Source organism: Mustela lutreola, chromosome 13 (assembly GCF_030435805.1).
Source record: "Mustela lutreola isolate mMusLut2 chromosome 13, mMusLut2.pri, whole genome shotgun sequence".
Taxonomy (NCBI): Eukaryota; Metazoa; Chordata; class Mammalia; order Carnivora; family Mustelidae; genus Mustela; species Mustela lutreola.
Genome location: NC_081302.1, coordinates 64,395,479 through 64,423,405, shown reverse-complemented (window position 1 = coordinate 64,423,405; position 27,927 = coordinate 64,395,479). Strand labels below are relative to the sequence as shown.

Sequence of the window (27,927 nt, the reverse complement as noted above, 5' to 3'; positions counted from 1 at the left end):
ATTTATCTGTCTACCACCTTGATTTATTTTTTATTTACTTCAATTTTAATAAAAATAATGTATAGGGGCACCTGGGTGACTCAGTGGGTTACGCCTCTCTGCCTTCGGCTCAGGTCATAATCTGGGGGTCCTGGGATCAAGCCCTGTGTTGGGCTTTCTGCTTAGTCGGGAGCCTGCTTCCCCCTCTCTCTCTGCCTGCCTCTCTGCCTGCTTGTGATCTCTCTCTGTGTGTCCAATAAATAAATAAAATCTTTAAAAATAAATTAAAAATAAAAATAATGTATAGATCTTTAAGTATCCAAGTAAAATTTTTAAAATCTCTTTCAGTAAATATAAACTCACTCCAAGTGAGTGGAAAGCTTTTAAGCCTTTTATTTTGAGATAATTGTAGATTCACATGCAACTGAAGAGATAATAAATATCCTAGATAGCCTCTACCCATTTTCTCCCAATAGTTAACTTCCTGCAAAACCAAACCATAGTACAGCCAAGCAATTGGCATTGATAGAATTCTCCAGCCGTGTACAGATGTCAACCAGCTTTACAAGTATTCCTTTATACATGTGTATTTAGTTCTGTGCAATTTTATCACATGTGTAGACTCAGGAGACCACCACCACGGTCAAGATACATGGTTCCATCATCTCAGAGCCCTCTTAGAGCCCTTCTAAGCCACACCTGCTTACCTTCCACTGCCTCCCCTTCTTAATCCTGGATCCCTGGCAATCACTAAATTTGTTCACTATTTTTGTAATTTTGTCATAAGAAGTATATACAAATAGAATCATAGAGTGTGTAACCTTTGGGAATTAACTGTTTTTCACTCAGCCTGATTAATTACCTGGAAATTTAGCCAATTGTCCTATGTATCAGTATGTTTGTGCCTTGTTTTTTGTTGTTTGGTTGGTTGAGGGTTTTTGTTTGTTTTTTAATTGAGTCCATGATTTGAATGTGCCCTATAGTTTGTTTAACCATTCACCTGGTAAAAGACATCTGGGTTGTTTGGGGCTATTATGAATAAAGGTACTATAAATATTTTTGTACAGAGTTTTATATGAATATAGATTTCTATTTCCTTGGGGTAAATACCCAGGAGTGAAATTGTTTCATCATATGGTAGCTGCATGTTTAGTTTTTCTTTTCTTTTTTATTTTCTTAAGGTTTTTTTATTTATAATATCTACACCCAACATGGGGCTCAAACTCACAACCCCAAGATCAAGATCACATGCTCTACCAACTGAGCCAGCGGGGCGCCCTACATGTTTAGCTCTGTGTTTTTTTTTTTTTCTCTTTGAAGATTTTACTTATTTGTTCATTTGAGAGAGAGAGAAAGAAAGTGAGAGTGCAGCATGAGCCAGGGGAAGGACAGGAAGAGAGAAAGGGAGAAGGAGACTCCCTGCCCAGGGCTTGGGAGGAGCCTGACACACTGCTTCATCCCAGGGCCCTGAGAAGACCTGAGCTGAAGTTAGACTCTTAACCAACTGAGCCACCCAGGGATCCCCTGCGTGTTTAATTTTTTTTAAAGAAGCTTCCAAACTGTTTCCTAGAGTGGCTGTGCCATTTTATATTCTCACCAGCAATATGTGAACCATCAGGCTTCTCATTCTCACCAGCATTTGATGTTGTGGCTGTTTTTCTTTTAGATATGTTTACATTCTGATAGATGTGTATTGATAGCTCATTGTGGTTTTAATCTGCATTTCCCTAATGGGTCAATAGGTTGACCACATTTTTCTTGTGTGTGTTTGCCATTTATTTATCTTTTTCAGTGAAATGTCTGTTCTTCTTTTTTGCCCATTCTCTAATTGGATTGTTTGGTTTTCTTACTATAGAGCTTTGGGAGGTTGTTGTTGTTTATATTTAATACATTCTAGACCTTTTAAATCTTTCCTTGCATTGAGGCACCTGGGTGGCTCAGTCGGTTAAGCATCCGACTTTTGATTGCAGCTCAGGTCATGATCTCAGGGTTGTGAGATCAAGCCCCTAAAGGAGGGATCAGGGATCCACTGTTAAAACTTCATTTAACTTTAACTACCTCCTGAAAGGTCCTGTCTCTAAATATAGTCACATTGGGGATTAGGACCTCAACCTATCAATTTTGAGGAGATAGGATTCAGTCCATAACAGGGTCTATTTCTGGGCCGTCGCTTTTGTCCCATCAATCTGTGTGTCTGTCCCAATACCACACTTTTGATTATTGTAGCTATTTCAGTAAATCTTAGCATTATTGCTCCCATTTTATTCTTCTCTTTCAAGATTGTTAAACTATTCTCAGACTTATGCCTTTCCATATAAATTTTAGAATAAATTTGTTGGCAAAACTTTACTGAGATTTTGATAGGAACTAGTATTGGTTTTGTTGATTTTTCTCTATTTTTCTATTCTTATTGATGTTGGATGTTATCTTTATTATTTCCTTCCTTTGCTTGCTTTAGAATTATTTAGCTCTTTTGCTAGTTCTTTTTCCTCCCCCTATATGTGCCATAACTTACAGAAGACTTCAGCGGGTCCTCCCAGCACCACCAACCCCCGCCCTGAGTTCCAGCTGGGGTTGAGCCTCTCCGGAGTCCTCCGGGAACCTGGACAAAGGGAAGCAACACCGGGGGCCCGGGCTCCCTGTCCTCCAGGTCCTCCAGCTCGCGGGCGCGCGGGCCAGGGGTCCCGTGACCTGCGCGGGGCCGAGTGCGCCGCCTAAGCCGCGGACTTCCGCTTCCCCGCGCCGGCCCCGCGCTGCCAGCCCCCCGCCGCAGGGGAGCTCCGGGCCCCGGGGGCCGCCGCCCTTTGCGCTCCCCCGCGGGTGGGCGGGGCGGAGAGCCGGCCCGTGGCGGACGTGGGTGTTAAGCGGCTGCCCCGGCTGCGGAGGCAGAGCGGCGAGGCGGCGGCGGAGCCCGAGCAGCACGCGCGGCCAACTGTCCTGGCGGTGAGCGCAGCCCCACAACCGCCGCTCCGGGGGCTGCGGGAGGGAGCGGGGCGCGAGCGGGCCTACGCGGCGGGGCGGGAAGGCGCGACCTTCCCGGGCAGCCGGCGGGCTTCTGGGGTCCGCGGCCCGCGCGCCGTCCACGCGCCCAGGTCGTTACGGACGTCTTGGGCCAGTGCTTGCGCCGTCCCCGTACCCAGGTCGTTACGGGCGCCATGGACCGGGGCTCGCCGGACACTCCGGGGCTCCGCGGCCTCCTTTCCGTAGAGTCACCTGCCAGGAAGGGTGTCCTCTTTGCCCCGCGGAGACTCATCAGGCCTCTGGGCACCGCGCCGCCCCTGTCCAGGCCCGAGTGGGGGCGGTTATGAATGAGAGACTCGTGCAGGTTGTTGGGCTGGAGTTCGAGGACGAGAAAGTGGGAAGCAGTCTCCCTCGCGGGTCCTGTGCCCCCCGGGATCCGGAGCCTCGGAGCGCGATTGCCTGGCCGGCTTGTTAGATGGGCTGGCATCGCAGCGCCTTGGGTCTGGCTCTAGTTCTGGGCGGGAGGGCAGCCGGGTCAGCTTGAGCCTGTGCTGCAGTCTTCTCCTTCTTGGTGTTACCTGGTGGAGCAGGCGGACTCAGAGCCTTCTCCCAGGCGAGAAACTCATTTCTCCTGGGAACTTCAGAAGGCTGTGCAGCTGGCTATGTTGTCTGTCTCTCCTGGAGTCGGACCCACCTGTGCTTGCAGGAGAGGTAAAGGGGCGCGAAAAGGATTCAGCTTTTCAACTGGCTCAAGACTGAGTTTTAACTTCTGCTGACCAGTCTTGCCTCCCCAAGCCGAATGTATTTTTCCAGACTTCTTGAAGCCGCCTTCTTAAACCACACAATAATGTGAGTCAGTTGCTGACTTAATCTTGTTAGTTCCCATCACTGTTTATTTAGTATTTTAGTAATTCTCTGAGTTGCTACTTGTGGGATTTGATGGGTTTAAGTTTCGCTTACCGGAGGGGGTTAAATTCACAGCGATGACACATAGTAGGATCTATGCCTTTCTTATAAACTAAGAAAGAAATGTTGGCACCCCAAGAATTCAACTGATGGAAAAGCCACATGTTTTGGGCCCTGTGTGACTCTCCCCATTTGCCTTCATTTTCCCTCTAAAATGCAGGGTTCGGTGCTTGTTTTTTGCTTTTCTTTTTGGTCAGGTTGGAATACTCTGGAATTCAGTATTGCTTGGTAGGCACAGACCCAAAAGGCAAGACTTGAGTCCTCTGACTACTTAACTTGTATGACCTTGGAAAAGCTCTTGCTATGTGGCCACAGCTTTCCATCTGGAAAAGGAAGAGATTGGATTAGGACCCTCATAGCCTTCTCTAGGTACAGGATGGCCACAACCTCGGCAACTGTAGTTACTGATACTGCCTCTCCTGTCCTATCAATAACATAAAATGCATGTCTTGTCTGTTTCACTTAGTTGCTTTTTCAAGTCCAGTGCTATGCTTTTGTGGTTGCTGGTTTTACAGGTTTTTTTTTTTTTTTTTTTTTTCAAAGAAAGCAAGACTCTTGGTGTCTGATCATTCACAACAGGTATCAAGTGGTTAAAAAAGACTTCTTAGGGGATAAAATTATTTTCCGCTGACGTTTAGGTCCACATTGGCATTCATTAATAACCCAGCTGGTCCACCACCCTCCAAAAGGTGGCCTGAGTGGGAGCACAGAGGTCTTTAGCGTGATGAATAAAAATTCTTCTTTGGTATTGACGGATAAGTCACTTACTTAGTTTGAAAACCACACAGAATAGGTTGCTGAATTGGTTATCTTGATATTATGTGTTAATGAGCCACCTTTCCTTTTTTGTAAAAATCTGTATTTTTAAAGTCCATTTCTCTGTGATAGTTGATTTTTGTCTGACAGTTGAGGAGTAGACTCTAGTTTTCCCAAACTTTTTAAGCTCTAGCCCAAACATGCTGAAACAAGATACTAGGAGAGAAACTTGGTTATCTGAATATTTTACTGGTGCTCCAGTGATTCTGATCAAACAAATTTAGGACACAGTGTTGCTTCTCAAAATGTGATTGGTGGCCAGTCATTATCAGCCTCATCAGGGAGTTTGTAGTAACTGGCAAGGTTTCTGGTCCCACCTGAGGCCTAGCACATCAGAATGTGTATTTTAACAAGGTTCCCATGTGTTTTGTGTACATGGTTATGGTTGAGAAGGTCTGAAGAGGCCTTTGGTGACCATGACTAATGCTTGGTGCTGTGCTCCGTCTTTCTAAGAAACGCTGTCCCTTGTGGCTATTTTGATTGCCTTTATATTATGATAATAATTCTATTATTCACCTTTGATATGGGGGGACCTCTAGCTTAAGGGCCCGAGGCCTCATCCTGCTCATGGATGATCAGGAATTGAGACCCACGCATATGTCACTTAGCAGAACGCCTAAGCCATTACTTTCCAGACCTACTGTTTTGTGACCTCCTCAGAGGGACTCAACTCAGGCTGCTGTCTGAATTTAGAACTGAGCTTAGTTGCCTGACAGTTCCACATAGGCCTCTGAAAAACTAGTTTGTTATGGCTTGGGTGTCTGTGGTATTTGGCATTCACTTGTAATATTTTCAGAAGGGTTGGTTGAAATGCTCCCTATGAGTGGCTATAGCTCTGATAACTCACGGAAGGGTTTTGACTTGCGAGTTTTTCATGGGGAGATGGTGGGCGAGTAGAAGGCAGACCAATTGCTAAGCTGCACTGATACCTTGACTGCCTTTTTCTTTCTTTTCTTACCTCTTTTTTTTTTCTATCTTTTTTTTTGCAAAAAGGGAGAACTGATCTCCCAGCTCCCACAGGTTCACATCCCAGTAACCAGGCAGCAGTTCTAGAGAAAGGCTGCAGAGGCTTCACTGATGGTGAGCTCTGGTCTCCTTTCAGGGATATGAGACACCCGTCATAAGCTCCGGAGAGTTGCCTTCCACAGAGACCAGCAGAGGAGTGTGCCAACATGAAGTCCAGTCCTGCCATCCAAGCTGCCATTGACCTCACAGCGGGGGCTGCAGGTAATTCCAGGGGAAACCCATCCTCTAGTCTTGGAGTACCTGCTACAAGTGGGATCCAGTGAAGGCGTGGTGAAAATATTGCTTTCGTCACTCCCAGAAGGAACATGCTTTCTCCTTGGAGGGAATCCATGTAATGGAGGGAATCCATCTAATTGAAGAGTAATATCGTCTTTTAAGAACGGCAGAAGGCAGAGCAGTTCCCTTACAATAAAACTCTGAGTGTGGGTGCAGGGTGGAAATGTCCTCAGTTCACAGCTGGAAAGCCTCACAGCTCAGAGTTGAAGTCCTTTGTCCATTGTCACACAGCTGGCATGTGCAGGTGACGTGGGATTTCACTCTAAGCCTGGCAGTCTTCAGAGCCCTTGTAGTCCAGAATCCTACTATGCCGTCTGTCCAGGGAAGTCCTACTTACTGTCCTTATTGCTGCCAAGGCAAGAAAGGAGGACACTCTTTAGAAATGTCTTTGGTAACTGAGACTGATTTTTGATGGTTTCTAAAGCCCTAAAAAGAAAAGACAGGCCCTAGGATTTGCCAGGGAGGGGTGGGATGGGCAGGGGCTGAGCCCCAGGGCTGGCTGTGGCCTCAAAAGCCACAGGTAAATACTCCTGGGCAGCGCTTGCAACACACAGGCCAGTCTTTAGATATATTACCTTTACTCAGCCTGAGACCAGTAATTGGAAGCCTGTGCGTGGTAACTTGGTTCTCTAGGTTCCTGTGTTATTTTAGCGCCAGAGGAGTGCTGGGATGCTCCTATTTCCCAGATGAAAACCCTGGTTTACCCTTGCCCCTTACACTGATTCCCTTTTTTAAGAAGAAAAATTGTTTTTAATTAACATATAATGCATTATCAGCCCCAGGGGTACAGGTCTGTGAATCGCCAGGTTCTTACACTGACTCTTTTTTTTTTTTTTTTAATATTTTATTTATTTATTTATTTGACAGAGATCACAGGTAGGGAGAGAGGCAGGCAGAGAGAGAGGAAGGGAAGCAGGCTTCCCACTGAGCTCAGAGCCCGATGCGGGGCTCGATCCCAGCACCCTCGGATCATGACCGGAGCAGAAGGCAGAGGCTTTAACCTACCCACCCAGGTGCCCCTTACACTGACTCTTATAAGGGCCTCAGTTCCTGGGAGTGAAGAGGCCAGAGGGGTGAGTTGCCTGTTGTCCTCTTATCCAGTGGGACCTCCCGGGTCAACAGATCAGGTGCAGCCAAGGGCCACCCTCATCATCCCATCATTCCCTTAACTGTGAAAAAGAAGTTACAGTTTAGAGAACGAAGTATTTTCTCCTGAACCAAAGGTCAATGGAGGTAGGCCTATTGAGAAAGGCTATAGACAGTGCATTACAGACTGATAAGAAATACAGGCACCAGCTCCCAGTTTAGAGACCACAGGAGTGTCCTGGCCCAGGAGGAGGGGAAACTAAGAGTGGCCTAGGTGTCCATTGGCTTCTTGCCTGCTGAAGGCCTTGGGTCAGTTCCATACAAGCTGCAGCTGGTAACCCATGGCCCAACCAATGGCCCCATGCACCACTCCCACCCCCATGCCAGCCCCCAGGCCACATTGGGATGACCCTGACCATGGCAACAGTGGACCCATTTGCCTGCCTCTGGCACCCTCTTAACGATCCTGCAAATGCTCTGAGCTCAGTTTTTGTCTCTACCATAGGGTGGTATTTAACCACAGGAGAGATTCTCAGCTTTTGGAATTACGTGTCTTTCAGTCAGTCTGCCAAAGACGTAGAATCTGTTGTGATCAAATTTTCTTTTTCCTAGAAAGGCATTTCTGTGTGGACAGGTATTTGGGTGCGACTTACGTGCTTTACAGTAAAGGTTAAAGATACAGATAGCAGTTGTATTGTTGGGAGTCTGGTGTGTAAGGCATTGGGGCATGTTTTTTTAAAAATATTACCATGTTTGGGGCCCGTCTACATATGGCCTTTAATTCTCCTGATAAGTAGTTGGGATTTCTTCCTGCCCTGGTCTCAGGGGGTCACCCGTCACTGATGTAGCATGGCCCTGCAGCATCTGACTTTGGGGGACAACAGGCTCCTTGGCAGGGGTCCGTGCCAGGTGGACCTGGCCGGTGAGGGGTGAGAGGTGAGGGGCTCTTGCTGGCAGGGGAGGCTTGTGTTAGTGACCTGAGAACTTCTACTGGGATGCGCTTGGCATGCAAACGGGAAGCCATAGCCCCACTTTGGATGGGTGGCAGTCCCCCAGTGTGGAGCTAGGAGGGCCTGCAGAGACCTTTGGATCTGATGCTCACTGTATAGTGTAAAGGACACCCTGAGAGGCCGAGTGCGTTTGCCCATGATTGTGCAGCTGGATGGTGTCCAGACAGGGCTAGGACGTTGGTTCCTTGGTTCCTTGACTGGTGCTGTTGTTGTCTTTGTTTTAAAACTCCATAATGGTGGCTCCGTAGCTCAGGGGTTAGAGCACTGGTCTCCTAAAACTCCATAATGGGCAAGAGCCCTCCTGGGGGTGGAGGTTAATCTCAAGCCTCTGCTGCCAGCTGTCTGGTTGGGACATTGGGCCATCGTGGACTGAGGTGATCTCGGTGTAGTATACACATGTTCTTTTCCATGTCCCTCCTTTTCTTTGAAATAGACCTCCCCCATCCGGCAGGTTTTTGGTCCAGTTCATCTGCTGGAAAATGCTGGGAAGCTGGCACTGCCTGTCTGCTAGTGTAGGAGAAATTTGAGAAACTCCAAGCAGCTAGGATGGTGGAGGATTTGAAGAAGATAGGTCACTGTATAATGTTGAAATGAGACAGTGTGGAGCTCAAAAGTTAAATTCCTTCATGAGGAACCTTGGTCTCCCTTTAAAATACAGTATGTTTTTTTTTTTTTTCTTTCTTTAAAAAAAAAAAAATACAGTAGTTTTTTGACAACTATAACCCGTCGCCTGCTTTAACTTTCTTGCTGTATGCCTTAAGTAGCCTAGCTTCTCCCTGTGACCCAGATCATTGATGTTTATCCTCTCGTGCCAAAATTCATGATTCTCCTGTCCCTTTGGATGTCTTCTTTGGAAAAATGTCTATTCAGGTCATCTGCCCATTTTAAAATCAGAAAGTTTAGATATTTGTTGTTATTGTTGCTATTTTTTTGATGTTGACTTACAGAAGTTCTTTATATATTTTGAATATTAACCCCTGATCAGATGCATCATCTGCAAATATCATCTCCTGATGCATCATTTGGAAATATCCCCTCCCATTCAGTAGGTTGTCTTCTTGTTTTGTTCATGGTTTCATTCACTCTGCAGAAGAGTTTTATTTTAGTGTAGTCCCAATAGTTTGCTTTTTTTTTTCCCTCACTTCAAGAGACCTATCTAGAAAAACGTTGCTAGGCCATTGTCAGAAGTCTTACTGCCTATGTTTTCTTTAGTTTTATGTTTGTTTTATGTTCAGTTATATGCAGTTTTATGGTTTCAGGTCTCACATTAGGACTTTAATCCATTTTGAGTTTATTTTTGTGTATGGTGAAAAAAAGTTTCATTCTTTTGGATGTAGCTGTTCAGTTTTCCCAATACCATTTAGAGAGGAGACTGTCTTTTCCACCATTGCATATGGCTTCTTCTTCTTTGTGGAGTTATTGACCCTGTAAGTGTGGGTTTATTCCTGAAGCTTTTTTATTTATTTATTTTTTAAAGCTTTTACTTATTTATTTGACAGAGATCACAAGTAGGCAGATAGGCACGTAGAGAGAGAGGGAAGCAGGCTCCCCACTGAGCAGAGAGCCTGATGCAGGGCTTGATCCCAGGTCCCTGGCATCATGACCTGAGCCAAAGGCAGAGGATTAACCTACTGAGCCAGCCAGGCGCCCCTGAAACTTTTTTTTTTTAAGATTTTATTTATTTGGGGCACCTGGGTGGCTCAGTGAGTTAAAGCCTCTGCTTTCTGCTTGGGTCATGGTCCTGGGGTCCTGGGATCAGCCCAGCATCCGGCTCTCTGCTCAGTGGCGAGTCTGTTTCCTCCTCTCTCTCTGCCTGCTTCTCTGCCTACTTGTGATCCCTGTCTGTCAAATGAATGGATAAAATCTTAAAAGAAAAAAGAAAAATCTTACTTACTTGACAGAGAGAGACGACAAGCAGGGGGCAGTGGCAGGGAGAGGGCAAAGCAGCTTCCCCACAGAACCGAGGAAGCCTGATATGGGACTCGATCCCAGGACCCCGGGACCATAATCTGAGTTGAAGGCAATCACCCCACAAACTGAGACACCCAGGTGCTCAGTGTGAGTTTATTTCTGGGCCTCTGTTCTGTTTTTTTGATGTATGTGTCTCTTTCTGTGGCACTACTGTACTGTTTTGATTACTACTGCTTTGTAGTGTTTATTTTTTTATTTTTTTTGGAAGGAAAAGGTTTAATTTAAAGATTCAAGATTCACATCAATATTAATGATAAAGTTACCTTTCTCTTGATAAGAGCTCAACTTTTGCCTTTCTCGTTTTAACGTTTCTTCCCACATTTTTTCCTGTGTTTTTCTGTTACTTTCACCCCATCTCTTCCTGCCTATTGTCCTATTGACGCATCCCCTCCCTCTCCGCAGTAGTTTACACTCGATCTTTAGCAAAAGGCCAAGAAGTGATCCCCAGTAGTTTAGAATCTATACTTATACATAAGCTACAACGATTAAATTCATTTTAACACACTCTTTAACTTTACCAACGTCTAGTTAGTATCCGTAACCTTCTTTTCCTATATTCCCCAAGAGCACTGTTAGCTATTCATCTTCCTGAGTAGAAATGTGGCATTTTATTTTCCTGTTTTCTTTTTTTGATGTGGGAGAAAGATAATCTACATTGTGTGTATGTGTTTATAGTCACCCTAGATTGCTAAAGTATATCCTCCAGTGATTCTTTCAAAGAGGGTATGCAAGAAACAAACTGTGAATTCTTTCATATCAAAAAATGTCTTTTTTTTACCTTCAAAATAAAATGCCATTTTGGCTGGATGTAGGATTCGAGGTTTAAATGTTTTCCCCTGCAGAAATTTTATGTTACTGCCCCATTTCCTTCTAGCATCCAGAGTGTCCAGTAAGTCTGCTGTCAGTCTGATTCTTGTTCCTTTGTAGGTTCACGCTCCTCTTTCTGGAAGACTTTATGATTTTTTTTATCCCTGGAATTCCCAGATATCTAGGAGTCTCTATTCATCAATCTTACTAAGTATTTGATAAGCACTGACAGTCTCAAGACTTGAATTTTTCTTGGCACCTGGGTGGCTCAGTTGTTTAAGCAACTGCCTTTGGCTCTCAAGTCATGATCCTGGAGTCCTGGGATCCAGTCCCACATCCAGCTCCCTGCTCAGAGGGGGTCTGTTTATCCCTCTGACCCTCCCCCCTCTCATGCACTCTCTCTCTCTCTCATAAATAAATAAAACCTTAGGAAAAAAGACTTGAATCTTTCTTTAGCTCTGGGAAGTTTTATTCCATTCTTAATTATTTCCTCTGCTTCATTACCTTTATTATCTTTTTCTGGAATTCCTGTCAAATGGATGTTGGAGCTTCTGGATCTCTCCTCTATCTCTGGATCTTTCTTTATTATCTCTTTGGCCCTTTGCATTGTAACCTTAGAATATTCTTCATATTGATCTTATGGATCATTCCTTGTCTCTTCAAGTATGTCTCTTCTGCTATTCAGAGCATCTATGGAGTTATTTCGAAGACATCTGGATGATAATTTTTAATATTTCTAATCTCCTCTTTTATCTCTTTGAAGTTATTAATCCACTTCTTCTAAAATTTTCTTCTCTCATATTATCTGTTTCTTTAGGTGTTGGCACCTTTGTTTGCAGAATTTTGTGTCTGTTTTCCTTCAAACTATGGTGATTCCTGATGGGAGTCAGGTGATTCCTGATGGGAGTACTCAAATTTGTACATAAATGCCTATTCTGCTTACCAGAACTTATCTCTAGTGACTTTGAGGGAGAGGCCAAACACAAGGTTAGACAGACTGTCCCAATTCCTTGATTTATGAGCATATCTGTTTCCTCTTTATTCTGGAGTTTTTGTTCCATCCAGGGTTTCACCAATTTTCATCTGAGTCCCAAGCCACATAATTTTTGCAATTTCTTTAAGTCCATTGGAGGCCTCTCTTTTCTCAGTCTGGAAGGCAAGGCTTTACATGTTCTACTTCAGAGTCCTCTCCTTCGTTCCCCGATAAACCTACTTCCATTTCCGACCCTGAACTTTCTTCCTCCTCTGGCTCAGAATCTTCTACTTCTTTAGTTACAATAACCTCCAAGGCATCTTTGGTCATTTCCTCAACTCCATGCTTCATATTTACCACAGTATGGCATTGGAAGATGGAATCCTTTCCTCACATTATTCCAAAGCCACCTCTTCTCCCTTCTTCCGTGCCTTCAAGCCTCCTTCCTCCCTCCTCTTCTAACTCTGAGCCGTCTTCCTCTCGAGGGTTTGTTTTTCCTTCCACTCTGAAGATCCTTCCTCCTGAGTCTCTGAGTTCTTCAGCTCCTCTGCCCAGCAACCTTTACCTCTTTAACAAATAGCTCAAGCCATCACCAGTTTCCTCCCCAGTTCCATGTTTGAGTTTACTAGTTTTATCTACTTTTTCTTGAATTTGTATCTTCCTCCTTCCTTTTTTCATTTTGTGGGAGTGTATCTTTCAGTAATTCTTTCATAAATGATCTCTGGCTGGTAAATTTGATGAGGCTTTACATATCTGAAAAGGTTCTTCACCACCCGTAAGGCCTAAATGCTCATTTAACTGGATATAGAATTTAAATTCAAAATCACTTTCCCTTAGAATGTTGAAGACATTAACTCCATTGCTTACTAATATTCAGTGTTGCTGATGAAAAGTCTGCTGCCAATGCAAGTCTTGCTCCTTCATCTTCTCTGGAGGTTTGTAGAATATTTGCTTTATTCTTTCAACTGAGAGGGATATTTTTCCCATCTTTGCTTTGACCAGTTCGTCCTCTGCAATGTCTCTCTTCTCTCCTGTTTCTTCTGTAGGATGCTCTGTCTCTGCGTCCATCAACTGTATTGCTTATGGCTTCTTCCCCACTTCCCACGACTTTGTGTTTTTGTGATTCATCATGGGGCAGTTCCTTACCTTGGTTTGACTTGTATGCTTTAGCTTCATCTAATTTGCTAGTTACTTCTTTTCTTCTAAAAATAAAATTTTCAATATCCTCAACTATTTTAGAGTGTGCTTCTTCTGTTTTCTTAATCCTGTTTTTTATGTGACTATATCTTTTATTTGTTACAACTCCTTTTTGGTATGAGAATTCTTTGGATTTTTCATTCTAAAATTTCCTTCAGGTCCTATTTTCAAAAGGATTTTAAGTTATTTACTTGAAAAAGTGAATGAGCACATGTGTGAGTGCAAACAGTGGGGGGAGAGGCAAGAGGGGCGGAGAGAGAGAGGGAGAAGCAGGCTCTCTGCTGAGCAGGGAGTCGGATGTGGGCTTGGATCCCAGGACCCTGAGGTCATGACCTGAGCTGAAGGCAGATGCTTAACTGAGTCACCCAGGCACCCCTCCTTCAGGTCATTTTTAAGAAATTGTCTTATCTTTTCAACCACTAAGTCCAGGTTTTCTATCAAGCCTTTAAACTTCCTCATGATAACTACTGACGTGTCTCTGCATTTTCAGTCTAATACCTGAGCCATCTTCTGGTCAGTTTCTGTCAACCGAATTCTTTCCCCATGGTGATATTTTCCTATTTCTTTGTGAAAGTCTAGTAATTCCTTCCTTCCTCTCAAGATTTTACTTTTAAGCAATCTTTTTTCCCAATGTAGGGCTCGAACTCACAACCCTGGAATCCAGCGTTGCATGCTCTTCTGACAGCCAACCAGGCATGCCAAGTCTAGCAATTTCTGACTGTACATGAGACATTGTTGATAAGTATTCAAAACAGAAGTATTTTATTTTTCTGAAGAGTAATTTTTGTTTTTTCCGGCCCGCTCAACTCTCCCAAACTAAAAAATATTATATACATCTATATATACATATCCAGTGAGAGTCTTCATCTTCAAGGAAGTTATTTGCAGAGCAGTATTTGTCTTCAGCACAACTGTGTCTCAGTGCCTCAAAAAGGGATCCAGCCTGAGGACACATACACACACGCACGCGTGCCTGTGCGCCAAAGGCTTTGTAGTATATCTAGAAATCTGGAATTGCAATACCTGTATGTTTGTTGTTCTTTCTCGAGATTGCTTTGGCTACTCAAGAACATTTGTGCTTCCATACAAATTTTAGAATTATTTGTCTATTCTTTGAAAAATGCTGCTGGTATTTTGGTAGGGATTGCACTGAATCCATTGATTTGCTTTGGGTAACATGGACATTTTAACAATGTTTGTCCTTCTAATTCATAATCATGGTACAATGTTCCATTTGTGCTGTCTTCAATCTCTTTCTCATTGCTGTATAACTTGCAGAAAACAGGTCTTTTACCTCCTCGGTTAAGTTTATTCCTAAGTCTTTTATTCTTTTTGTTGCAATTATAAGTGGGATTGTCTTCTTAATTTCTTTTTCTGCTACTTTGTTATTAGTGTAAAAGAATGCAGTAGATTTTGTATATTTTGTATCCTACAAATTACTTCATTTATCAGTATTTATTTATTTGACAGAGAGAGACATGCAGCAAGAGAGGGAACACAGCAGGGGAATGGGAGGGGAAGAAGCAGGCTTCCCTGCCGAGCAGAGAGCCTGATATGGGTCTGGATCCCAGGACCCTGGGGTCATGACCTGAGCCGAAGGCAGATGCTTAATGACTGAGGCACCCAGGCGCCCTCTTCATTTATCAGCTCTAATAGTTTTTGTTGTTGTTGTTGTTGTTGTTTGTGAAGTCTTCTTTCTGTGAAGTTCTTTTTTGTGAAGTTTTATTTAAAGTAGACTTCATGTTCACTGTGGTGCACAATGAGGTGCTTGAATTCATGACCATGAGCATAAGACCCGAGCTTGATATCAAGAGTTGGATGCTTAACCAGCTGAGCCACCCGGTGCCCCTAAGGTTTTCTGTATGTACTATCATGTCCTGTGCAGATAGTGACAGCATAACTTCTTCCTCACCAATTTGAATGTGCTGCTTCCAGTTGGCCAGGATGAGAGAAGAATTAGGCACAAACAAGTCACTGCAAAAGACTGGGAGCAGGGGACAACAGTCGAAAAGGACTGCTGCCCCGAGCAACTCCACAGTCTCACTTTTATTGGATAGAAAACAATAGCCAACAGGATTGATGAAGGTCAAACGTTAATCTTGTCTTGCAGACAAGAAAGAAGGAGGAGAAAGTTTATAGTTAACCAAGCACATTCATAGGACTCCTCTAACTAACAAGGGGCTCTTCTGGGAAGAGAAAGGAGCGACAACGGATAAGGGAAGCAGGCGTTTTCGTGCCACCCTGAGCTGACTGGGCGTTCCCAGATACTAGGCTTCCCTGAAGCAGGCGGCATTCAGCCCTGAGCGAGCCGGGCATCCCAGCTGCCCAGCTTCATGGTCGTATATCATCCTTCTCCCCAAAGACCTGTTGTCAGTATATGTATTTCTTAAGGCCATATGTAAATGTGCTTGGTAACTAGTAAAATCCTCCAGGAGTTACAGTTTAAGTAACAAATTGTTCTGAGGGGCAGCAGCATGAATGCCTTGTATTTCTCGTGTAATTGCTGTGGCTAGGACTTCTAGTACCATGTTAAATAAGTGGTGAATATGGACATCTCTGTCTTGTCTCTAATCATAGAGGGAGAACTGTCAGCTTTTCCCCATTGAGTATGATGTTAGCTGTGGGTTTATTATGCTGAGTTGTGTTCCCTCTAAACCTACTCTGCTGAAATCCATCCATTTCATGGTGTACTTTGTCAGATGCTTCTCTGTATTTGAAATGATCATATGGCTTTTGTCCTCTTGCTAATTGGTGCAATCCACGGATCAATTTCAGAATATTGAAACCACCCTTGCATCCTTGGAATAAAACCTGCTTGATCTTGCTGAAGGATTTTTTTTTTCCTGTATTGTTGAATGCCATTCGCTGTTATTTTATTGAGGGGAATTTTTGCAGCTGTGTTCATCAGACAAGTTAGCTTGTACTTTTTTTTCTACTGTCTTCACTTTTGAGGTCAGGGTAGTGCTGGCCTCCTAGAATGAATTTGGAAGTTTACTATTTTTTTTGGAATGGTGTTTGAAAGATAGGGATTAACTCTCCTTTGTGTTTGATAGAATTCACTTGTGAATCCATCTAGTCCAATTTCGTTTGTTGGGAGGTTTTTGTTTTGTTTTTTGATTACTGATTCAATGTCATTACTAGTAATTAGTTTCTTCAAATTTTTTTCTTTTACTTTATTTTTTCTTTAGATTTTATCTATTTACTGAGCATAAGCAGGGGGATCAGCAGACCGAGGGAGAGGGAGAAGCTGTCTCCCCACTGAGCAGGAGCCCAATGAGGGGCTCGACCCAACCGTGGGATCAGGACCTGAGCTATCCAGGTGCCTGACGGGGCACCTCTTTTGACACCTTGAAAGTGAAGATGCAGACGTTCCCTGACCTGTACCGGGGCCTCACCGACTGCTGCCTGAAGACCTACTCCCAGTTGGGCTTCCGCAGCTTCTACAAGGGGACCAGCCCAGCGCTGATCGCCAACATCGCTGAGAACTCGGTCCTCTTCATGTGCTACGGCTTCTGCCAACAGGTGGTGTGGAAGGTGGTTGGATTGGAGAAGCAGGCCAGGCTGAGGTGAGTTGTGGGTACTAACACTTTCTTCCTTTGTTTATAAAGAAAACGTTGTTGCCCAGTCAAAATTTGTATGATACCTTATGGGAAGAGTATTTCCTTTTTTAAAATAACCACATTGTTTCTGATTGTGAAGTTGTCATGTAAAACTTGTAGAAGGCTGGTCAGTAATGCACCATAAATAAGGAGGTGCCCTTACGTGCTGCTGTTCTTCAGGAAGTTGCTTTTCAGATGCCCTGGTAGTACTGCTTCTCTTGTGGGCACCAGGGCTAGACGGGAGCCACAGGTGCAACTTGTGAGCCGAGCTTTGGGTTCCCCTTCATCAGAGTGCAGAGGACTGGAAGAAGCTGCCTGAGCCAGACAGGCTGGAGAGCAACTTGGAATTTTAGGAGGAGCTGGAAGCATCTGTGAAGATGCGGATGGACTGACTCTTTGGCCAAGTCTGCCCAAACATCGGACTTCAGCTTGTGCCGCGTCCTCCCTTGCATATTTATTTACACAGAGACCATAGAGGATTCAGGAACCACTGGCATGTGTAGCCCTCCCTTTTTTGAACGTTGATTTATTTTAAGTCATTGAAAATTGTATCAGGTTCATGGTTGGGCAGATAGCCGTATGGGCTGTTTCGGTAGGAACTGGAAACCCATTTGCAACTCTGGTCCCACCCGACTGTAGGCCCCTTCTGTGCAGAATTGTTCTCTGGAGACGCCTAGTGATCTCAAAGACGTGCCCTTTTGTTCGCAGGAGTTTTGTCTTCATGGATGGAACGTGTTTTTTAATAACTTGGGACTGGGTGGAATGACCCAGGGAGATAGCATCTGAAAAGGGCTGCACATGGATTCCAGGACCTTCCACACAGAAGGGGTCATGAAGAGGAGGAGGAAGTAAAGAAATTAGCAGAAGAGAAACCAGGAGAGTGTGGGATCTCATGCTAGAGACTGACAGAAAGAACACTGTAGCAACTGTCACTCTTCCTGCTAGAGAGGGAATCCTTCTCTGGGACAAGATGGGAAGTTTAGGTCCCCTGCGACATTCCCAGAGGTGGATGCCTTATGGAGAAGATGGAGGTAGGAAGCAGCCACATGAGGTCCTGGAGGAAGTCCTACAGCCAAGAAGCCATTCTGTTTCATGTGGTCTCACCCCGTACCCTCCTCTCCAATCCTGGTGAGGCAGGAGGGAGCTGCGTCTTCATCGCACAGAACGAACAGTGTTTGCTTATTACCTGGCAGGGAATGGCCACCTTAGAGTTGATGGAGCTGGAGCACCCACACCTGTCCTGTTTTGTTCATCCCTCCTCATGATCTGTGAGAGCAGCAGAGCCCCTACTGTTCTGTTTAAAGGTGGGGACTCCCATTTGCAGATACTGGCTTAGGACCCTATTACTTGAGCTCATAACTGAGCACAGGACCGAGTCCCTGTCCAGTACTCTTGCCGTAAGACCAGAGTCGGGGAACTGGACTGTGTTAGGATTCAGGTATAAAGCAAGACCTGGTCAGTAGAGGCAATGAAAGGAAAGCCCTGCTTGGAAGAGCCTACGATGAGTTTCAGCAATGATACCATAAATATTTGCATGTCTTTGGCTTGAATGCCTCCCTGAGTTCAGTTCTCTTTTGACCTTTGTCCACATGGGGTCCTAACAGCAGGAGGGTTCAGGTACAGGTTTGTTGAATGGGTGATAAGCAGCCGATTCTTACCAAATCCCATCCTGTGCCCGCTGTGGTTTCAGTTCGGGGTCTAACGCCTCTCCTGCAGGTGCAGCCTGGGGCCCCGCGCACCTCACTGGGCGCCCAGGTAGCGGAGAGAACTCAGAGTCCACTGCAGGTGTGCTTTCACCTTGCTGTTGCACTAGAACAGCGTGCTCATACTCAGGCTGCCGATTCTTAGGCTGAAGGGCTTCCACACCGATCGATGCCATCTTTGTTCCCACAAACCTGGCTGTTCTGGCTGCTGGTCAGCAAATTGATGAAGGGTGCCCGAGGGAAATGAAGCCTGGATCTGCCTGCTGGCTGAAAGACTGCAGAAGCCACCTGAAGCATTGGTCTTGACAGTCCGCTGAGTAGGTGTGAACCATGTTGGACAGTTTCCATTTGCTAGAAGCTGAGCGCCAGCAGAGTTGCATGTCGCTGGGTAATGGCCTCATACCCGATTCTCTGAAATGAGAAGCAAGTCTGGAACACAAGCAGGGTCTCCCTCCTGGAAGAAAGCATCGCTCCCCACCAACTCTTCTGGAAGCAGACAGGCTTGGGCCCGCGCTCCCTCTGCCCATGGCCCCGATGCCAGGTCACCGGGGGCCAGAAGGTTGGGGCTGAGATTGGAGGCAGCCCTTGATTTTCTCTCCCTGTCTGATGTCCGTTTTTGTGACTGTTTAACGGAACCCCGGACAGTCGCATGTGCTCGGTCTGTAAGGCTTTTGCTCACGGTTTGGGGAAAGCTTGGGAGGGGATCTCCGAAGCTGGGGAGGGGGTTGCCTCACGGGGGTGTGGCGTCCTGGTGGTTAGGTGACGCAGGCTGCTGGCTTAACAGGTGAGAGTCAGGGAGCCAATCGTCCTGTGAGCAGCTCACTCTTCCTGCCCAGTCCCGGGTGCCAGCAGAGCTCTTGTGACCGATCACAGGTCTCTATCAATACACACTTTAATGATATTTCCTAGCTGTTGGATAGTTCAGGTGAGAGCAGTTGTCCTAAAGTAATAGGATCTGTGCTTCTCTGAGATTTCCTACCTGCAGAAGCCTCTTTTTCAGAATTTGGGCCCCTGAGTTTCTAGAATCAGCCATTCCCTGCCTGCCCAGGGTTGAGCCAAGCCTGCCACAGGGGTGGAAGTGCCAGCTTCATCCCCAGCCCCCCATTTCCCCAGCCCTAAGCACAGCTCCCTGTCTCCCTGCAGCACAGTCTGGTCCGTGGGGAAGAGCGTCGTCAGGAAGGACTGCCCCTTGGGCTTCTACCACGGCCTCTCCAGCACCTTACTCTGAGAGGTGCCCGGCTATTTCCTCTTCTTTAGCGGCTCCGAGCTGAGCAGGTCGTTTTTTGCATCAGGAAGAGCGAAGGATGAGCTAGGTAAGCATTTGGCTGGGCTGGGCCGGGCCGGGCCCCACACTGGCCTGCTTATTGCAGAGGCTATGGAGGTCTGCTAGGCACGGAGGTTTCTGGAGGTTTGGAAAGGACCTTGGCACCTTCCTCTGGGTGAACTCATGTCCTTGCCACTAGGGTGAAGCTGTGCATCTCAGACTTCTTTACTGGAGTAACATTTTAGGGGAGAATATAGAAATTACTTTCCTGTGGGAAATCACCTGTAAAGCTTTTTGCAATAAGCATAAAACTTGGTAACAAATCTTGAGTGTGTTTCCAGAGGACTGAAAAGTGTCATTCTTTCTAGCTTGTGCTGTGTACCTGCTTGACACAATCATGTCAGTGTTTGGTTTGCATGAATGATTACTTGTTAATTCTCAAACACATCACTTCAGTGTTTTTGGCTTATTCTGGGGTTAGGCACGCTCCCAGGCTTAACTGTCGTGTTTAATAACACAACTTTGGCTTTCATGGTAAAGGAAGGATCAGGGCTGTGGGGCATTAGCATAATGAAATACTACAGACTGAGAGGGTTGGAAAAAACATGACCTGTGTTTCAGTGGCCACTGTTCTCATTCCCATGGGGTGGGGGGCGGGTTGCCATGTTGCTGAGGGCCTGCTGGTTCTGTGTGGGCAAGTCCTTCGGAGGGCAGGCCAGGAGGGCCACAGCGCCACAGTGACCAGCACTGATATGGTCCTGTGATGAGGGGCAGACCCAGAGTGCCACATGGGACCTTGTGTCCTCTGAGCAGAGAGCCCAAAGGGGGCTCGATCCCTGAGATCAGGACCTGCGCTGAAGACAGATGCCTTACTGACTGAGCCACAGGTGCCCAAAGTATCAGCATTTTTATTTGCATCTACTTGCACCCACTACCACCTTGACCTCTGGAAATGCTGTCCTTGAGACAAAAATGCTGTTGGGTGCTTTCCTCCTCCAGGCCCTGTCCCTTTGATGTTAAGCGGTGGAGTTGGTGGGATCTGCCTCTGGCTTGCTGTATACCCAGTGGATTGTGTCAAATCCAGAATTCAAGTTCTTTCCATGTCTGAAAAACAGGCAGGATTTATCGGAACCTTTATAAGCATTGTGAAAAATGAAGGTGAGTCTGCTCATTGCAGAAATGGAGTGGGTATGTCTAGACCGGTCCTTTCGCTGTAGCCCTCGTGGAGGTCGATCTCGTGTGTGTGGTTGCTCTCTTCCCCTGCCCCCTGTCCTTCTTCTAGCGCCCCTGCCTTAGCTTGCTTCCATTCTCAAGAACGTTTGCTGTCCTTGTTCCTCGCTTCTGGGCCAGGATTCTTTGTTCTAAATAGCCCAGAGGGAACTTTAAAACTCCAGATTGTGCCTAAGGGGACAAAAGCTTGGAAGTCAGCACCCCTTGTTCTATAGAGTATAGACAGTATCAGAAAAGGATCTCTAACAGAACCACTAAAGGATTTAAAAGAACGTGCTGCAAGTCCCTAATGCTCAGACTTCCTGAATTTTGAGAGTTAACGTAGGAGTATCAAGATTTTCTAGGAGATGTTTGTATAAAGCCCAGATCGTGCCTCTGGTGAGTAGTGACCTGTCCTTTCAGCATCTGCTCTACATCTTTCACCTCAGGATGTGAACTTCTCGGGCTTGATTTTGCGAGAGAGCGGCCACAGGGTGTGCAAACGGTTCAGTTCATACTCGAGTTGCATAAAGCCTCATAGTTGCGCAGAGCCCTACGCCTCCCTCATCCACTTGGATCTTCATAACATTCTGGGCAGTGCCAGCTGTGGACACAGGACAGTGCTTTTGGCCCAGTGTCTTGTGATCCTTGTCCTCCCGAATGAATCTGTGAGGCTGCTGCCCTCCTGTGTTCTGGGGCTGCTTCTCTCTGCCAAGGTGAGGCCTCGTGCTGCCCGGTCCATGTACTAGGAGCGAGTCCAGGACTCGTGTGTGGTACCTGAGCATTGCCAAGATTTGCTGGAACACTGGATGCCTGGCCTCGTTGCCGTGAGCCTCCATCCTTCCCGTTCGTCCAGGGACACCTGGACAGAAGCCCTTCCGTCCCTTGTCGGTATTCAGTGTGTTGTCTGGATCTGTCAGTGTCCAGCCCTGGGCTCTGCGGCTTCATAGGGTCTCTCTGAGAAGGGGCGTCTCAGTCTTTGATCACTTCTTGTCTTCTAGGAATAACGGCCTTATATTCTGGACTGAAACCCACAATGATCCGAGCGTTCCCTGCCAATGGGGCGCTCTTTCTGGCCTACGAATACAGCAGGAAGCTGATGATGAGCCAGTTCGAAGCCTACTGAAGTGTCCTGGCGAAACGAGGTCCAAGTCTAGGCACGTGACCACGACAGTTCCTCTCAGGGTTTCACGGAGTACAAGACCAATGGGGAATTATTTTGGTTTCATAGGAGTTCTATTTTTTGGTCTTCCCTTATTCTCTAAATCTTAAGCTTTGTGAAAAGGGCCTCCATTTTATCCTATTAATTTCTGCCCATAATCGTACTGAAATTGAACTCAGTTGCTGCTCTTGGACTTGGTGGGACATTTAGGGTGAGCCGCCGGCCTTACACAGGATCTGAAAGGCTAAAAATAGTTCTCTCGGGACTTTGCATAAACCTGTATGTGTCTGTGCAGCTTGCATGGTTACATGTTAGTAAGGCGTCATTTGGTTCCATGTTTAATTCTCAGATCTCACCAGAAAAACTCTGAGGTAACCATGTTTCATGAAGATGACTATGAGTGATTCCTTACTCTAGATGTAGGCTCTCATTTAGAACCTTAGTACATGCACTGTGCTAAGTGGCTGAAGTTCAGTTTTTTTGTGGTGCTTGACAACTGAACTATCTATGTAGATTTTGTAGAGGAGAACATATCCGCAAACTGTTGTGGCTTCCATGTTCACAATTTAAGTTAGGAGTAAGCCTCTTGGACTTTCTCAAGATGTACTGTTAAAATAGGTGGGATCATCTTGACCCCTGACACATTGTGAGGTGTGGTGAGAGCAGCACGCCCCTCACCTGTGCCAGCTCCCCTTCTCTCCCAAAGAACTCCCCCTCTGCTAGGCCTTAGGTTGAGGGAGGTGCTGAGGGGAGGGGGCCCTGCTGCTGTGCTTTGTGAAGGCCCATGACCGCCAGCAGGCCTGCTCTTCCGTCTCTGGGTCCTGGCCTGGGTAGGATTGCAGATTATTTCTTTGGACGTTCTTTGGCCTGCTGATGCACTTTGGCCCACTCACTCACTCACTGCCTCCACCGACCAGAAACCCTTCCTGGGAGCAGAGTGCCAAAGCCAAGAGAAGCCCTTGTTCCCTGTCTGGTGCCTGAAGGACAGTGCTCGCGGGCAAGGTCCTCTTTCAGATTGAACTGGACAGAACCGAGGCCTTGTCCTCCACAGTGAGTGATGTTGGGCTGACCCCTTTGTTTACATTTATCTCAGGATCGCTCACTGCCATGTTTCTTATTGGGTTAGAGCCTTTTACATTTGGTACTGGCAGTCCGTGGATTTTCAGGATTATATATAGGGAGTGACTTTACAAAGCAATGAAACAAGCCAAGTAATTTTATTAAGGTATGCCATACGAATGCACTAACCACCACCACAAACTCCAGGTCACCTGGTGGAAGAGGGTCCCTTCTTGTCCCCACTTAGGCAAGCCTCATCATACCGTGCTGCTCCAAGACCAGCAAGGGCTCTCTCCGAAACCAGTGTTCTTAAGCAGGCTGACTCTGCTAACATCTGTCCCGTGTGTGTCTGTCCTTGTTGGCACAGTGTCCCCCTCGAGTGAAACCTCTGGTTACCTGAAGCTTTTAGTTCTCTGCAGAGGCTCTGTGCTAACTCTAGCCTACGCGCCAGAACCCAGAGGGTCGGGGCAGTGAGCAGCTGCTCTTTCTGTATACTGCAGCTGTGCAAGTTGGCCCACCAGCAGCATTCTTCTTCTGCCTGGTTGTGTGGATGGGGTTGATGTAGCAGGAAACTGTTCTATTTTTTAAAAATAGCTATATTTCCTATTATGTTTTGGATAATTCTATTCCAGGGTAGTCCGATCTATTTGAAAAAATATATATATATATCATTCTGATGTACCATGATGTAAGATTCTCGAGTTGTTCAAGGAAGTATTTATGTCAGGATGTAAGGAGGCAAGCCTGTAAATTGTCCTTATGTGAGCAGAAGCACAAGAGTGTCGCAACTCAGTGGCCAGGAATGTGGATGCATCTTGGAGGGTTAGGGAAGAGGAAGCCTAACTGTAATCTTCTTTCAGAAAGCAAGTCTTGAAAATTGGGGTTTGCTTCCTTAGTGCCAGCTAAGTATCTACCACCACCACCATCACCACCCCCATTTACCTAAGTCTGCCACCTGGTCTGCCCCTCTGGCTTATGGCTGCATGCATGTTCAAGGGAACAGTACAAACTGTTTAGCAGCAACATGTGTTTCTGTAACACGAATTACAGCAAGTAATGTAGTCAGAGCTTTTCCTAAAGAGCCTTTAGATGGGCTGTTGCACTGGTAGCTGAGACCCTTTGAGGGCTGTTTGGAGGGAAAAAGAGCACCTGCATCCAGGCATGTTCATAAATAAGGATATTTTATTTATATAATATATAAATATATAAGCATATACATAATGACATTAAGGTACTTAGAATAAAAAAACAACATACAGCAACGAAGAGCCTAGGATTCCCTGTGGACACTGGACTAACCAGTGTTTATAGTGAAAAAATGATCTTCATAGAGTTCCCTACATTTACATGAAGTTGGCTGGGAGCAGAGTCTGTGTCAGGGGCTGTACTTTAATAGGCAGACATTTCCTTTGACTTCACGGTGATGTTACAAAGAGAAAGAATCTACTGTAACGTCTGCTTATGTTTACCCAGATTCTCTTGTCCTCCAAGGACTGCCTGTGTAATTGAAGCTTGTATCACAAGCTCAGCGGGGACTGTTTATAGGAACGGTCCTATGGGCTCAAGCCTCGTACTGGTGCCAATCAGAGGTTTGTTAAATAGCTTAGAAATGACCTCTTTAATCTGACATTACACATGTGAAAGCAGGGACTACTTACCCAAAAATACATAATAAACCTCACGCAATATTGTGAGGAATCCTTTTAAATGTTATTTGATATGAAAGTTCTTTTAAACTCTTAACTGTGGCACACAGTCCCCAGGAACAGTAGTTCTCTCAACTCTGGCATACCTCCTTCAGGAAAGAAAAGGACCACTAACCTTTTATAACGTATAAACTTAAGGTGTCAAAAATGTGTATGTAAATGTACTGTAAGTATACATGCAAGGAAGGAGGGTTAGGAGACCTAAATGTGTGGCAGGGGTGGTGGGGAACAGGATTCTAGTATCTCACTTCATCAAAATACAGCTCGACTGCAAACTCCTCACTATAGATTTTCCATGTTTTTTTTTTTTTTTTTTTTTTAATGGGGATTATCGATTTCATTTCATGGAAGGTAAAGCCTAGGAAAGAAGAAACATGTTTCAAGCACAGAAGGCCAACCAGGGTTAGTCTTAGTCCCTCTCCTGTGCCTCAGTTGGCACATACAAGTGGAAGGGCTTGGTAACATCTGGGATGGCCAGTGTTGGGGCAGTCAGTAAGGCTGTTTGTAATTCCCCAAATGCTCCTTCTGCCTCAGCTGTCCACTCTACCATAGTGAGTCCTCCCTTAGCCAGTTCACAGAGAGGTCGCACCATCTCCGCAAACCGCGGTATCCACAGCTTGCAGCAGCCCACCGTCCCAAGGAACTCCCTCATGGAGACCGAAGCCTAAGTAAGTGGCGTGGCTCCGACAGAGCTGTGTTTGTATTGCTGACCCCCGATACCCTTTTCCCTGCAGAGTCTGCAAGAGAGCTCTTGTCCCCCACAAGCAAGACCCATAGTCCTCAGCGGCTATTTCTACTATTCCCACTAACTCAGTCCTCCTTCAAGTACTAGAGAACTAGAATTCTAGAGAACTTCCAGACTCAGGAACGAATTTTTAGATAGCGAAGAAGTTTCTCTGGAATAATAAACTTCAGTTAATAAAAAAAAAAAAAAAGATTTCCCAGTTTAGTCACTAGAAAGTTATTTTGAAATGGGAGACTATTGATTTTGTTTTTTAAAGATTTTATTTATTTATTTGACAGAGATCACAAGTAGGCAGAGAGGCATGCAGAGAGAGGGAGAAGCAGGCTCCCTGCCGAGCAGAGAGCAGAGAGCCAGATGTGGGGCTGGATCCCCAGACCCTGGGATCGTGACCTGAGCTGAAGGCAGAGGCTTTAACCCACTGAGACTCCCAGGTACCCCTTAAATAGTATTTTTAATCTTATATTTAGCTTATGAAAAATGAGAGTATTTGCCATTGTCATTACTCTGAACATGAGTGTGTAACTTCTGCTGAGAAGTCACAAAGTGTACAAGTGTTATTCTTTACATAACAAATTTCTCAGCTTCAGTGGTTTTGTTTTCCTATTGAAATCATCAAGCAGAACTGCCAACAACTAACAGTGTTGATCAAGTTAAAGTTTGTGCCCCCCTCCATCCTCTGCTTGCTCCCCGTTATGGGAGAATCTGTTCAGTAGTGAAATGGTAGGTGTGTGGAAGCAAGTGACCTCGGTGGTTCCCATACCAGATGGCTCCCCTTTGATCCCTGAAGCCGGTCTGAACACTCGCTCAGTCAGTGGTCCGAAGCAGGAGCTCCACTACAAGAAGTACTGGCCTGGGCATTGTTGCTTAATTTTGTGATTTTCAAGGGCCATGAGATGAAAACTCTCTCATGTGTGGGTATTCTTGTCATTAATACTGACAGTCAACTATCAGTGTAACTGCTGCTTGTGGAAATGGATGAGGTCTTTGGACATAAAGTGGCATCGGCCTCCGGTCAGCACGATGTAAACTAGGTTGGAGGACTATTGTCTAATTTATATAGAAAAAAACTACCTTTCCTTAAATTTTGATAGGAATGGCAAGAAAAAGCCATTTCTTAAAGTCTCCTTTGTGTTGTGAGCGGAGGGTTATAGAGGTTAAGTGCTGTGTGTCTAAGGGCTCTAATTGTTCAACGTATATAGAAAGGAGGGAAAAGGAGGAATTTTAATCTCTTTGGAATTAGTTTTTAGTATCATTTTTACTACGAAAGTTAACTTTTTTTTTTTTTTTAATTTTAGGATCTTCCTAAATATGACAACTGTCCATTTTTATTTTGGTTCCATACATCTTTTGTACAAAATAACAGGTATGGCTCTATGGCTTAATCTCCAAGATCTGTGTAAGGCAGAATGGCACTCCTGCCCTCAATTTATAGAAACCAAGAAATCCTCAAGTCCCCCATTCTTCATTATGTAAAACATAGGGTTAGTGTTGAGAACCACTGTGGCCTTATCCTCAAAGTCCATGGATTGTCATGCTGTTTCTGCATCAAGAATGATCTCTGAATGTTCACACGGAACTCAGAACCGTAACCCTAGCTAATGGGTGGATAAATGGAGAAGTTCAGTTTGCTTATTGCGGCTTCCTGGATTTATCATTTACACTTGGTCTCAGAGTGCAGCCATTACACATATAAATAAATGTGAATCATTGTTTCTATTAACTTGGAATACTGTTTACATTTTTAAAAGGCCAACATGTTTGGAGGGTATGGTACTGCACTGCTGAAAAGAGAAATATTCCCTTTTCCTTCAGAATTTAAATGTCACTGTTGAACGTGTGTCATTTGATTTGCAGATGCCGGGACACACTACGAAGCTCAGTTTTAAAGTTGGCATTCACATTCAAAAAACAGTATGTGATTGGTCATGTTTTATTAAAAAGGTGCTTGCTGATAGTCTCATAGGCCTTGTCCATAGCCAACTACTGGATGGAGTGACCAAAGATTGGCCATGTTTCTGGAATGAAGGACTTTGGGGCTATCCTGAGTATTTCTTTGTAACTGATTGGCCCTTGCACAGTAGTGCAAGTGTGTGTGCAAGGATTTGTATACACGAGGAGCTCTGAAAGAGAACGCTCTGCAGACTGGGTGGTGTGGGGGAGGGAGAGGAAAGACATGGAACACATGAAACAGAAATGAGAGTGTTGAGTCCCAAGGGCCAGAAGGCACCCCGTCTACCTGGAATGGAGTCTGTAGGTCAAGTTACTGAAGGAAACAAGCTCAGGTCTCAGGTAGGATAGGAAAATATCTTAAAAGGTTCAAGAGCCAGGAAATAAGAAAAATTGTGAAAGCATGGGGGCGGGGCAATTCCTATGTGACAAAGTGGCCCGACATTTATCACTTATAACAGTGAT

General features: G+C 45.3%; 1 protein-coding gene and 1 pseudogene across 21 annotated transcripts in view; one reads left to right on the top strand and one right to left on the bottom strand.

Moving 5' to 3' along the window:
- The window catches only part of LOC131814146 (mitochondrial ornithine transporter 1-like), a 395,300-nt pseudogene that overhangs the window by 73,635 nt on the left and 293,738 nt on the right, over positions 1-27,927 (bottom strand).
- The window catches only part of LOC131814148 (small ribosomal subunit protein mS31-like), a 62,712-nt gene that overhangs the window by 14,117 nt on the left and 20,668 nt on the right, over positions 1-27,927 (top strand). For 2 of the 21 annotated variants that reach the window (XR_009347155.1, XR_009347154.1), the window contains exons 3-10: positions 66-2,922; positions 5,825-5,949; positions 16,257-16,634; positions 19,514-19,683; positions 20,634-20,792; positions 22,923-23,055; positions 25,794-26,878; positions 27,370-27,848. Coding sequence is in view for 1 of the 21 variants with exons in the window: in XM_059144885.1 (XP_059000868.1) it covers positions 66-79 (14 nt within the window). In the remaining 20 variants the exon portion in view is untranslated. The other 19 variants (XR_009347138.1, XR_009347146.1, XR_009347157.1 and 16 more) reach the window with 18 other exon arrangements.